The sequence below is a fragment of the Microcebus murinus genome, chromosome X (assembly GCF_040939455.1).
Source record: "Microcebus murinus isolate Inina chromosome X, M.murinus_Inina_mat1.0, whole genome shotgun sequence".
In the NCBI taxonomy this organism is placed as follows: Eukaryota; Metazoa; Chordata; class Mammalia; order Primates; family Cheirogaleidae; genus Microcebus; species Microcebus murinus.
In genome coordinates, this window is record NC_134136.1 from 78,159,971 (window position 1) to 78,173,427 (window position 13,457).

The 13,457-nt window shown below is 36.4% G+C and overlaps 1 protein-coding gene across 3 annotated transcripts in view; it reads right to left on the reverse strand.

Moving 5' to 3' along the window:
* Window positions 1–1,903: 1,903 nt before the first annotated feature.
* Window positions 1,904–13,457, reverse strand: part of WNK3 (WNK lysine deficient protein kinase 3) — a 175,504-nt gene continuing 163,950 nt past the window's right edge. For all 3 annotated transcript variants that reach the window (XM_075999466.1, XM_075999465.1, XM_012782731.3), the window contains 2 exons: window positions 12,251–12,453; window positions 1,904–8,049 (listed from right to left, as the gene is read on the reverse strand). In XM_075999466.1, coding sequence (XP_075855581.1) covers window positions 7,720–8,049; window positions 12,251–12,453 — 533 coding nt within the window. In that variant the 3' untranslated portion in view covers window positions 1,904–7,719. The remainder of the gene's footprint in view (window positions 8,050–12,250; window positions 12,454–13,457) is intronic.

Here is a 13,457-nt window from a genome sequence, read left to right on the forward strand (position 1 = left end):
GCCACATTGCTTGTGTTTCTTGAATCAGTAACTGGCTGATGGCAGGGAGTTCATTTGATTAGTAAAGGAAACAATGACTGGTTCTCAGCCCTGGTCTACATTATTAGCATCATTTGGGGAGCTTTTAAAAACTATAGTGATTTTAAAATTTTATTTTTAATTGTAAAATACACATAAAATTTACCATCTTAACCATTTTAAGTGTATGCTTCAGTAGTATTATGTTAACATACTTATTGTTATATTATTGTGCAACCATACACTAATTTTTTTATTTTTTGTAAAGATGGGATCTTGCTATGTTGCCCAGGCTGGTCTCAAACTCCTGGCCTCAAGTGATCCTCCAGCCTCAGCCTCTCAAACTGCTGTGAGTACAGGTGTGAACCACCATACCCAGCCCAAAACACTAATTTTTAAAAACAGCTCTTCAGTTGATTCTAATATGCAGTCAAGTTTGAGAACCACTGAGCTGAAATGGAGAAAGCATATAAATACTGGTTAAATTCCTGAGGCTGTTTTCTAATTTGTAATATATATGTGAGCTAGTCTTTTCCAATTCTAAAATTTTATGACAGCCTTCTCTCCATTTATCCCAAAGTCTTGCTCCTACCTGGACCTTTTGCTATAGTTCTTCACTCCTGCCTTAAGCTCCTGTAATAAGACCCACCTCCTCCTTCCCTCTGCCCCTACAACTACTTCAGCTTCTTTCAAAGTCTTTAGTCACAGATGTAATTCTGTTATCTCCTTTTACCTAGTGGTGCTCATTAATTCTGGTACATTTTAAATGGACTGTATGTTGGTTTTATCCCCCAACTTAACCACCTTTCACCTCTGAACCTCACTTTAATACATCATCTTGTACCTTTTGGGCCAATAGTCAATTTCTCCTACCAATATGCCTTATGTTTACCTACAGGTTGGGTTCAGTTTTGCCCCCCGTTTTCTCCTCTTTTAAAATAGTGATCTGTAAGGTCCCTTGAGTAGTCATTATTTGAGCAAACCTATTATGATACTGGGCACAGTGCTACACCCTTTAAATGCTTTTTCATTCAGTCTTGAAACAACCCCACTGAAGCGATTATCCTTTTTACAGATAAGGAAATTGAAGCCGAAAAGTTAAGCAATTTTCCCAAGTTCACAAAATAGAATACAAATCCAGGTCTGCTGTACTTGAAAAGGTATCTGTATTAACTATAATAAGAAGCAGGAGCCGATTTCCAAACCAATTTGATTTCCCAAGTGCAAGTATAGTGTGAAAATCACCAGTGAGATCTACTAGGCACAATTAGCAAATTAGGAACAGGGGTAGCTGACTTCATATATCTCATTTAACACAACCACCTCATTTTACAATTAAGAAAATAGAAGTTTGAGAGGTGTGTGAACCAAAATACCCATGCTTGTTCCACTGTGTACCTGTTGCTTCCTTCTAGGGAGCACCTAAGATAGAATGACTCAAAGTCATTGGGCCAAGAAGTCAAAATAATTGATTTTTTTTTTTTTTTTTTTTTGAGACAGAGTCTCACTCTGTTGCCTGGGCTTGAGTGCCATGGCATTAGCCTAGCTCATAGCAACCTCAAACTCCTGGGCTTAAGCAATCTTTCTGCCTCACCCTCCTGAGTAGCTGGGACTACAGGCATGTGCCACCAAGCCCGGCTAATTTTTCTATGTATTTTTAGTTGGCCGATTAATTTCTTTCTATTTATAGTAGAGACGGGGGTCTCACTCTTGCTCAGGCTGGTTTTGAACTCCTGACCTTGAGAGATCCTCCCACCTTGGCCTCCCAGAGTGCTAGGATTACAGGCGTGAGCCACTGAGCCTGGCCAACAGGCCTATCTTATAGGGTTGTGCAAATTAAAAATACCACAGGTAAAAACCAAGCTAACACATGGGTATTCGGTAAATAATAGTGACTGCTGTAATTATGGCTCATTTACAAGTGTACAGCACCTACTAGGCTTTCCACCCTAACCAATTCAAAATTTACTGGAATTGTAAATCAAGAGATAACACATAGTTTTGTTAGTTTAGGCCAGCATAATCTACAGGATTAAATTTTCCAAATCTGCTAAATTACATTTGGTAAATGAAGAATCAGTTTAAACCAGATGACTGCAGTGACTATGACAGTATTTTAATAAAATAACATACTCATTTAACACAACCTTTATTTTCTGTTTCAAAATAAAGTTTCCAGGAAACAAAACAAAATACTTACAATGGTTGAGTACAAATGGAAATAAAAATCACAGTTTCAAAGAACCAAAATTATTAGACAACTGCTGAAAGGCAGATTACTTGGTTTACCAAAAAAAAAAAAAAAAAAAGAAAAGTTAATGTCAAAAAAGATTAAAATTAAGTTTAACAATATTCTATATAATGCTACCTTCCCCAATTAAGAAGGGAGAGTTCACATATACAACTAAATATTAAGTGTAGAGAAGTGGCTGAAACTCTGCATACTTCATAGTAAATTATGCAAGAAAGTTCATTAATTGCATAAACTTCCTGAGTGGCTCCCATGCTACTCTAGGTCTACATGCTTAATATTCATATCAAACAAATTACAGCTTTAGGTGATTGAGCATGACAGACCTTGAACAACTGCACTTTCTGATTAGTCACTATACCACCTCCTGAGGGTATGTTCTATACCACAAACCTCAATCTCAAATCAAGTAACAGTGGAAAAGAAATGCAACTAAAAAAAAAAAAAAAACTACAGGATGACAAGCACACATTTAGGAGTTTATTTTACACTGGCACATTTTTTTTTTCTCAGAGCCCAGTTTCTCTCTTCCCTTCTTGCTTGACTTTTAGTGCCTTTTTGCTTGAGTTTTTTTTTTTTTTAATTAAAAGAAAACCTTCCAGAATGGGAGCTCTTGGTTTGTATACTCTTCCAGCTGTCTCAGTTGAAAATAACTTTAGTGTAACCTGGTTACTATCCCAGGCTCCTTCATATGTTGGCTGTCAAGGTTCCTGACCAATATTTGTGTTCATCCTTCACATAGACTATTTCTAGGGTGATCTGAAAGCATTTTGCTCCATAAAAATTTCATACTAATCTCACTTCAAAGGATTTTACCAAGTTTGAGTGTCACCATTTTGCAATCTGGATTTTTTTAAAATATTCAATCCTAGAAATAACACTTATCAAATCAAAGGCCTTTTCTACACACTCCCCCTTTCTGGTTCTTCTTCTAAATGAAGTGGGGGAAAACAAGTCTTCAATAAACTACAGATTCAAAAAAACAATCTATTCTAGAAAACGGCCTGTGCACCACCTCAAATAGCTCAAGTTTTTCTGGACCAGAGATGAAATAACTGAATCCCAAAGTGATAGAAAATATACCTCAGGAATGTACTTATGCATGATGACTGAAACACATTATTTATGAATATTAAGTATGGTGTAGTATTACACAGTAAACATGTGAAACAAGGAACTTCGGGTTATAAATATCTGCTGAGTTTTCCTAGGGAAAAAGGGAATGAATCATTTTCATTAGAAGAAACAACAAAGAAGAAAGTCAATGCCTCCATAAACTTTAGAGATTAGATAAACAGTTATATAAAGCCCTCGACATCAACTACAATTCAACTAAATAAATTTGGCCATTCTAAGGTAACAAAATATCACTGAGAATACCTAGCAGTATACTAATATGTTGAATGACAGGCAATTGCTAAAGGATTTGTCAAATATTTTACTGTGGTAGTTAAAGCAATTTCAACCATAGCCCTTTAGGCACACAGATGAGAAATGCATCTCTATTAAAAATGCAAAATTGGCCACGTGCGGTGGCTCACGCCTGTAATCTTAGCACTCTGGGAGGCCGAGGCAGGCGGATTGCTCGAGGTCAGGAGTTCGAAACCAGCCTGAACAAGAGCGAGACCCCGTCTCTACTATAAATAGAAATAAATTTATTGGTCAACTAAAAATATATAGAAAAAATTAGCCGGGCATGGTGGCGCATGCCTGTAGTCCCAGCTACTTGAGAGGCTGAGGCAGTAGGATTGCTTGAGCCCAGGAGTTTGAGGTTGTTGTGAGCTAGGCTGACTCCACGGCACTCACTCTAGCCTGGGCAACAAAGCAAGACTCTGTCTCAAAAAAGCAAAACAAAGCAAAACAAAAAATGCAAAATTATAGGCACTGGACTGTCTGATACAGGTACTTTCTTACCATTTGTTTGTTTTACAACTAACTCCTACAACTAAGTCCTACATTGCCACCAGTTGGATTTATTTCTCTGCTCCCCATTCCTAAATCCCCAAAGTTTATTTCACAGAGGCACATGGCTCTCATCACTTAAACACAGATTGGTGGCAGAGTGATGGTCCCTCTCATCTGAAACTCATGGTTAGCACTGGGATAAAGAGGCAGGCCAGATTTATAATCTGAAAGAATACTGAGAATCAAGGCAAAAAAGCAAGTTTCACAGGCAGTGTTTACTTCTGCACTCAAAACAGCACTGAAAACGAGGTAGATAAACAAAAGTAATTGGACTGGAATTAAATCTGGGGTTCTAAAATGATACATCCCATCATACTGTACATAACACTCCACACTCAATCAAAAAAATCACAGCAGAAAAGTGCCTTTTAAACTTTCACAGATAATTTTGCTGGCAAACCATTAGAATTCATGCTTGATATAAAATTGGCAAGGAAAGGATGAAAAACAGAATGGTTATTTGTTATATTACAGCAAATTACCTTAAATAGAGATTCAAGACTGCTACAAATATACATAGGGTTATTTTCATTAGATTTACACCAAATACTGGTTTCATATTCTTATGATGTTACACCCAACTTCACAGACATAGCAGCAGGTACTTCATGATGAAATGCTCACATCGCCACATATGGAGATACAGTATTATTCATCAGATTTGCACTTTGAGAAGTAAACATGGTGGCTGGACATACAGACTATCCCCCAAATAAACTTTACAAGCAGGATGGTTAAATACAACCTTTTTCTCCTCTACAAAAAGGAAAATGAAAAGGACAGGTTTGTGTGTGTTTTAGAAATGGATAGAAGGCCCTTTTTATATAGTAGGCTCTTTGTTAAGTAAGAAGGGAATTTCTGAGTTTTACCTTAAGAGTTAATTATTTCTGGGGAGGAAAAGTACCTCAGGCAAGGATGAAAACAGCACTATTATATGATTTAGCAAAATTATGAAATAATGTAAAACCCCTAGATAGAAAACTAGCCAATATTTACAAAGTGACTATAATCTGAATCAAACATTTAAGTAATGGGAAAAATAATTTAAAAACCCACAGTGATGAGAATAACATTGTTTTCTTCATTTCTGCACAAACTCACTTTTTCTGTATTTTTAAACTTATACACGTTACATATACATAATGTATACATAACATATATGTTAATCGCAACTACTGCAGTCGGCATGGAGACAGCAGTACACTATTCACCATCTTCAAACTTTAGAAGACTACTTTTCTTTCCAGCAAAAACCTGAAAAGATTGTAAATATTACAAGGCACTGCAAAAGTCTGCAGGCAAACAAGAATAATGAATTATATATAAAACAGAGGTGATAGCAAAATACAGGACATATGATATAGAGCAGCCATTAATAAATGTAATTGTACATGTTGTCCATGGAGCTTTTTTCATCCTGGGGTACACTGTTTGAAAAGATTGTGACTAGAGAAGAAGGGGTCTTAAACCCTGCAGTATTTTCACTTTATAGGTTGTATGTCTCAATGTAATTACACAAAGCCAGCTGTTATAATGAAACATGAGCAGTTTTAAAGAATTACGGATTTTAGAATTGTTTTTATACACATGGAAAACACTGCAATGCAAGCATTTGCATTACACTAATGTCCTAAAATCACTTGAACTTGCAAACCAATACTGTAGAAGAAATTTGAAGAATCTGTACACAGATTTGGAAAAACTCATCCAAAACAGAGTATGTTCTATGAAAAGAAACTGTGGATCTTAGCAACAGCAATTCTCAAAATGCTGCCCTAGATGCCCCAAATGATAGAGACAGAATCTTCATGATAGTGGGTATTATCCTCAGGTAAGCAATATAAGACACTTTTTATGAAAAGGGGTACTTAATATCACAAAGTAGACTGTGTCAAAAAAAAAAAAAGGAAGAGGAAGTACACCCATTAAGTTTTCCTCATTACCTGGCAAGCCCATGGAGTGCAATTTTTAAGGAATATGGAGGAAAATATGTTAAAAGAAATGTTAGCTGATGATTTGGAATGTTTACTAGTGGACAGAACTACTAATTAGGTAAATGTGTACTAGAAACAAGCTTGAAATCTTCAGAATGGAAGGTTAAGTAGTTTGAACATATATACTTGGTAGTCAATAAATACCATTTAAGATTTCTATTTGGGTTTCACAGACTGAGCATTAGGTAACCCTGTGACCAGCCTTTAATAGTATTATATTTAACCTTCTTAAAAACCAAAGGTGAACATTTTGACATTGCGTCCCCTCCTCCTAAAACTGGATAAAACCCAGTAAAGCACAACTTGACAGTGATCTCTCTCAGATTCTAAAGAGGCTGCCAAACTCATCTAAGATTTAAAATCATCTAAGACACTATAGATACTAAAAAGAAACTATAACTAAAAAATGGTAATCCAGAAAAAGCTAAGGGCAACTTAAATAATAACCTTCTAGGGTCTACTATCTCACTGCAGGACAGTGTATACCCTACATCTCTTAGAACCCTGTAAAGCCAGTGTTTCATGTGTAAGTCTCAAAACCTACAAAACCTGTGTCAAGTAAATTTCACTTCAGAAGAACAGACTGAGGTGTAATTTGAATCCCCTTTGTTAGGAATATAAGGATTCCCTCCAAATGAGATGCATATCAGCTGCAATATATCTCTTGCAAAAGAATGCAAACCAAACCAATGCCTCTCAGATGCTCAAAACCAATGCAGTGTGCATGTGAGAAACGAGAAGATAGCTGCTTTGAATTATGCAAATCCTAAAGTAGCTATGGTATCTGCAGAATCAAGGAACTGTTACAGTTTTGTTTTTTCCTTTCCCTCCCCCTCACCCAAAACAAGACTTCACTCCTATTGCCATGATGATGAGAAGACAATCACATTAAAAAGGGCTCATGTTCTGTATTGGTTGATAAAGTTATTCTAATTTTATACACCAGAATGTTTCCTGCAGCACATTACCCTGCCTTCTGTGAAAGGTAAACTGAAGATAAAGATGTGAAGAATCCCAAGACTCTGGTTGTTGGAGGGTCTCACTTCATCCACGTTTCAGGAGACTCAATCTAAATTTTTACACATTTTAAAGAAAAGGATCATCCAGCTGCAGACAGCAGCAGTAAAAAAAAAATAAATAAATAAATGGGGGCTTCTCAGCAACGCATGGAAAGTATCCTGGAAATGATAATGCTCGAGGAGAGCTTATTAAAGCATTCTGAATGGTATTTTTAAAAAATCAAGTATCAAAGAGGATAGGATTCAAAGTGAAAAAACACTTCTGTGTGCAGTGTTCTATGTGCAAACTGCACATTTCTACAGAATGATGATCTGTACCAAATACCACATTGGAACGACAAAAATTACAGTCTAAGGTAAACTCAAATGAGGGAAAATATGGCAGAACCCAAGAAGAAGAAACTTTAATGTCTTAGGTGACCTGAAAATAATTCTGAAAACATTCTCCCTTTTCTTCACCATCTACTCTGATTCATTTGGGACCAGGAGGGATTGTGGCTGTATTCTGCACTGGTGAAGTTGTAAATGCCTGCAAATTCATCCCTGGCTGGAATGGTCCCCCAGATTGGGTAGGAATTATTACAGACTGTTGTGTTGTTCCTGAAATTCCTACCCATTGTACTGGATACCCTGTCCCCCCCACAGCATTATACTGACAAACATGGGGCATTCCATATGATGATAATGACCCAGGAAATGAAGGAAGTGAGAGTCCTTGTGGTAAGGAAGTTGGGACAGCTCCACGGATTTGGGACAGAGAAGAAATCCATGTTGATGTGTAGCCCATAGTAGATGAAGTACTCTAACAAAAACAAGAATAAAAACAAAAGATCAGTTTATTTGGTGTATGCTTTTATCAGTCTATATTCCTTCCTATTCTTTTTTGCTTACTATTCCCATTATGTGTAGCTACCATTTTTGGAGTACCTTTTTGTGCGCTAAGTAAGCATGGTTACATACCTTATTTCATAACTGCCTTGCCTTGCAGGGTAGGCATTTTTAGATGAGGAAACAGAAGCTGAAAATTGGTAACTCACCCAACACCACTAAGCAAGTTAATAGTGAGGTGGGGATTTGAACACAGTTCTAGCTAACTCCAAAGCCTATACTAAATCCCTGTTCATATTTTTAGTCCCTCCTTTCCTATGCTAGCACTACTCTTCTATTTTTATTTCCTTTTGTCAGCATTCTCTAATACAGTGCTATAGACAAGAATAGCCATCTTAGGACATAATTCTTTGGAAACAAAGGAGCATGATTTAGTGTGGCATAGGGGAAAGAACCTGGCATATAGCAGGTACTCAATAAATGTCCCCTTTCTACCCCCTACCCCCTTCTATTCACTATCTTAAAGTCTGACATTTATGTTATTTTCTTAGAAATTTAAACTCAAGATGAGATAATTATGTTTTTGGCAGTATGGAGAAAATATATTCCTGCCTGATTCTTATCATATTGTATTATAACTATTCATATGTATAGAGATTACTGAAATCTTATGCACATGGGAATAAGAAGTCCAATGAAAGTAATTCTCGTTTAAAGGAGTGCTTGGAGGCAGCAGAAATGGCTCAGTTAGGAGAGCATTAGACTAAAGGAGAGCTTGGTGTCAGTCCCAAATGCTTAGTTCTTCTAAATTGACTTGTCAAGCTAAAACTAAATTTTCAACTCATTTAGCTAAAAACTAAACTTTAACGTTTCAACTAATCTTTAGTTAGAAATTTTCAACTTAAGGTAAAGGTTTTTAGTTTGACTCAAGAATGAATGACAATATCTCTTGAGGTGAAAAAATATTTATTTAAAGTTCAGCAATCCCCTCTTCATACCAGTGTTTTCTTTCTGTTAAACTTAATATTTCTGATTTAAAACAGCACATAGAACATGATAGCATTTTAATAAAGTTATTTCCATGCATACATAGAAAGCTATCTGAAATTATGTTTACCTAAAGTTAATGAAAATTATTTCTGGGTGGTAGGATTTGAAGGTGGTATTTTAAAATTTGTACTTTTCTGTATTGGTTAAACACTATAATAAACATTACTGGTTTACAAACAATAATACAATTTTATTTTTTAAAAAGACAAATTGGAGGTTATAAATCTTCTCTTGTATATTTCAAAGGCATCTCAGATTCAAAATGCCCCAAACCAAATGTGCAATCTTCCCCTACCAAAGCACACTGCTCATGTTTTCCATTTCAGGGATTCATCCACTGGAATGGTATCTAGTTATACAAGCCAGGAACCCAGCCTTGATACTTCCCCTCTGCTATACATTCATTATGTCACCAAATCATGTCCATTTTATCTCTCAAATATTTTTTGGAAGTCTGTTCACTTCTCTTCAACTCAACTTCCCTTTATCTAGACTACTATGACATCTATCCCTACCCCCAATAATGCTTTCCTCTTGCTTCAGTCAGTGATCTTTAAAAAAAATTAAATATGATCATGTCAACTCTAGGTCTTCAATGGCTATCCATCTTTCTTAAAGACAAAGTTCCTTATCATCACCACTTTTAACACCTTATTTACCTCCTTAGATTTACTGTGTACCAACTTGGTACTCTTTATTTCTGACAAACAGGCAAATTTTCAGTCCCTTCATGCTCCCTTCCTCATAGAGAGTTTTCCTTTGCCTATGCTATTCTTTCTGCATGGAATCACATTCTCTCTCCTTTTCACCTAGTTAACACCTACTCATCTTTCAGATCTCTGCTCAATCATCACTTTATTTTCTAAAAATATTTTTTTATTTTTATGTTTTTTTATGTTGCCTGTTGCCCAGGCCAGAATGCAGTGGCATCATCATAGCTCACAGCAACCTCCAACTCCTGGGCTCAAGCAATCTTCCTGCCTCAGCCTCCCAAGTAGCTGGGACTACAGGTGCATGACACCATGTCTGGCTACTTTTTATATTTTTTGTAGAGATGGGGGTCTCGCTATGTTACTCATAGTGAGCAATACAGCCTGGTCTTGAACTCCTGGCACAGAGCTTGGTACACAGTAAAGGGCTTGATACATAAATGTGCAAACAAATATTTCTAAGTAAGGCTACAGATCAATAACATGGAAGAATATTAGTGCAATGGGCTCTTTACACAAAGATATAATAAACTGAACCTAAAAATACAAAAATAGTTCCCATATATAGAATACCTACTATATAACACCTATAAAGGTACAGCTTTATAGGTGTTATCTCATTTAATCCTCTCAGTAATCTTGCAAGACAAGTATTATTCCTGTTTGAAAGACATGAAAACTCAGAGACAGAGAGACCAAATGACTTATCTAAAGACAACTAGTAAATGACTAAGCTGAGACTGGAACCCATATCTGTTAAATGAACTTCACTACTTTGTTCACACATCATTTTCTACTGGCCCTTCCTCCCAACATCCTCTATTACACTGCAATAAACCACCCTCCACTAGTCAACAAAAGCCTCCATTCACACAGTACTCAGAGGGTCTCCCACTGGCAATACAAATACATTTGTATTTGAAATTTGCCTATAAAGGCTTCCAATTTTTACAATGGTAATACTGTGTATAAATTGGTACCAGCAGTAAGATAAATACATAGAATCCTCAAGGAGATACGTTGGTTATTAGTTTGGGGATTTTGAACATTTTTATTCAATATTAATAATAAATGTACTATCAGACTTTACCAAACTATATTCAATGACTACATATGCATACACATGTATGCACACAAATATAACACACATACACAGAGATATAGCTCTTTCAATTATGAGGGTTAAGATTCTAAGCCCTGATTTGCATTTTAATCGGTTTACTCATTTTAAGAAAATGTCACTTAGGCCAGGCCCAGTGGCTCATGCCTGTAATCCTAGCACTCTGGGAGGCCGAGGCGGGCAGATTGCTCGAGGTCAGGAGTTTGAAACCAGCCTGAGCAAGAGCGAGACCCCATCTCTATAAATAGAAAGAAATTAATCTATAATAGAAAAAATTAGTCGGGCATGGTGGCGCATGCCTATATTCCCTGCTACTCGGAAGGCTGAGGCAGCAGGATCGCTTGAGCCCAGGAGTTTGAGGTTGCTGTGAGATAAGCTGACGCCACGGCACTCTAGCCTGGGCAACAAAGCGAGACTCTGTCTCAAAAAAAAAAAAAATGTCACTTACTATAAAAATTCAAACACAGAAAAGTACAAAATAAAATAAGGCCCGAATTCCACCACCCAGCATATTATTGTGGCTTTTCATATTTCTCTATGCATATAAACATATATCTAATAAATATAATTTTGCATAAATTATATTATACTATGTATGCTGTTCTATAAACCTGCCTTCTTCCTACTCTAGAATGCATTGTGGACATCTTTCTACATTGCAATTGCATGTACACCTGACTAAGGCCACATGCAATAACTAGGCATCTCGTACATAAACTTAAGATACCTCTTATAATATTCTAGCTTAAAGAGTTTTAAAATTATTTTTCATACTGAACAAATTAGATAACTTATTGGCTGTAATACACTGTAATAACTGATACACAACATAGGATAGCTTTTCCTTAAAACCCAAACTCTTCTTGAACGACAGGATTGAATTAACCCTCACTCCAGATGCTTTCTTCTTTGATATTTGATGTATTTTTTTAAAAAGCTAGAATAGTCTAAAACAAGGTAAGCAAACTATGGTCTGCTACCTCTTTTTGTAAGTCAAGTTTTATGGAACAAAGCCACACCCTTTGTTTACAAATCTATGGCTGCTTTTGCACTATAATGGATTTGAGTACTTGTAATCCTATGTCTTGAAAAGCCTAAAATATTTATTAACTGGCTCCTTCCTAGAAAAAGTTTACTGACCCTTGGTCTAAAAGATAATCTGCTGAAAGATATAATGAATTTAGACAAAGATAAAAGTCCCTGTGTTATCATGTCACACCACTGTCTCATAGCGACTGTTACCATAGGCATAAGTGATTCAATTTTTATGGTTTTAGTTCTCATAAACAACTTACTTCATATACTTTGTTCCAGTTTTCTGTCTCCAATTTGTGTTGACTCTGTTTAAGTTGGTTTAAACTTGGCTTAATAAGAGAATTTCCTACTGCTTCCTTTGTCCAGTCATCTACCAGCTTGTGTAAATCATCTGTGAACATCCCTTTTTTAGTGGCTGGAGATTGCTGGCATGATGTTGCATTACTCTCCACGCACAGTGGATCTATAAGAAAAAAATACAGGGAAACCATGAAAAGGAATTATAACTGATAAATCAATAACTCTTCTTTGGCCAACAATGCAGTTAAGATAACCACACATGGGATACATATTAGGGTGACCAGACATTCTAGTTTACCTGGGATGTTCCTGGTTTAAAGCTAGTGTCCTGGAGTTGCTCACAAACTCAGTATTCCCTTTTAATCTCAAAAGTTTCCTCTTGTTTATACAGCAAATTATATGGTTACCTTAGGTATAAATCAAGTATAATAAATAGGATCTCCCAAAATTAGTATAAACTCAAATATTTTCATCAGCTTCCTCAGATAGATGCTTAGAAGCGTTAAAAAAAAGAATCAGAGGACGTTAATAAAGAACCTTAGAGGTCTGTTGAGAAAAATGATTAAGGAATTAATGAAATGTAGCTCATAAGATCATTATTTTATTGTATAACCCAATATTACTATATTAAAGACAGAAACAGGAGTTTGCAGGGTTTTGCCCTGAAGGAATGTATGGACTCAATGGTTCACTTATTAGAGGCTGCTATCATGGGAGAGCTCTCAAATCTCTGGTGGGGATGTCTTCCAGGAAGGCTTCCCGGTATCTCAAAATCTGTGAGCTTCCCTGTGTCTTGAAAGACAAGACAAGGCAAATATAGCCCACAGGATGGAAGCCAGAGACAATAAGTGCACTTTGCCCAGAGATGCGCCCCGGTGGTTATAAACAATCTGTTTATTAGAGATGGATTTCCTGCTCTCTCCTGTCTCTCTACCTTTAAGTCCACCATAACTAATCAAAGAAATACACAGTCACTATACCTCTTTTGTTATACCTTTGTTAATTGACAACTACCATTTAGAATTTAGAAGTTAGTCCCTGAAAGACTTTGTACTTGTTTGTTCACCTAGATAGATTAGAAGCCCCTTGAGAGGACTTTTGACCCTAACCCACTACCTGTATCCCCTAGCAACTGCATTCCCTGCATATGCAAATATGTTATCCTAA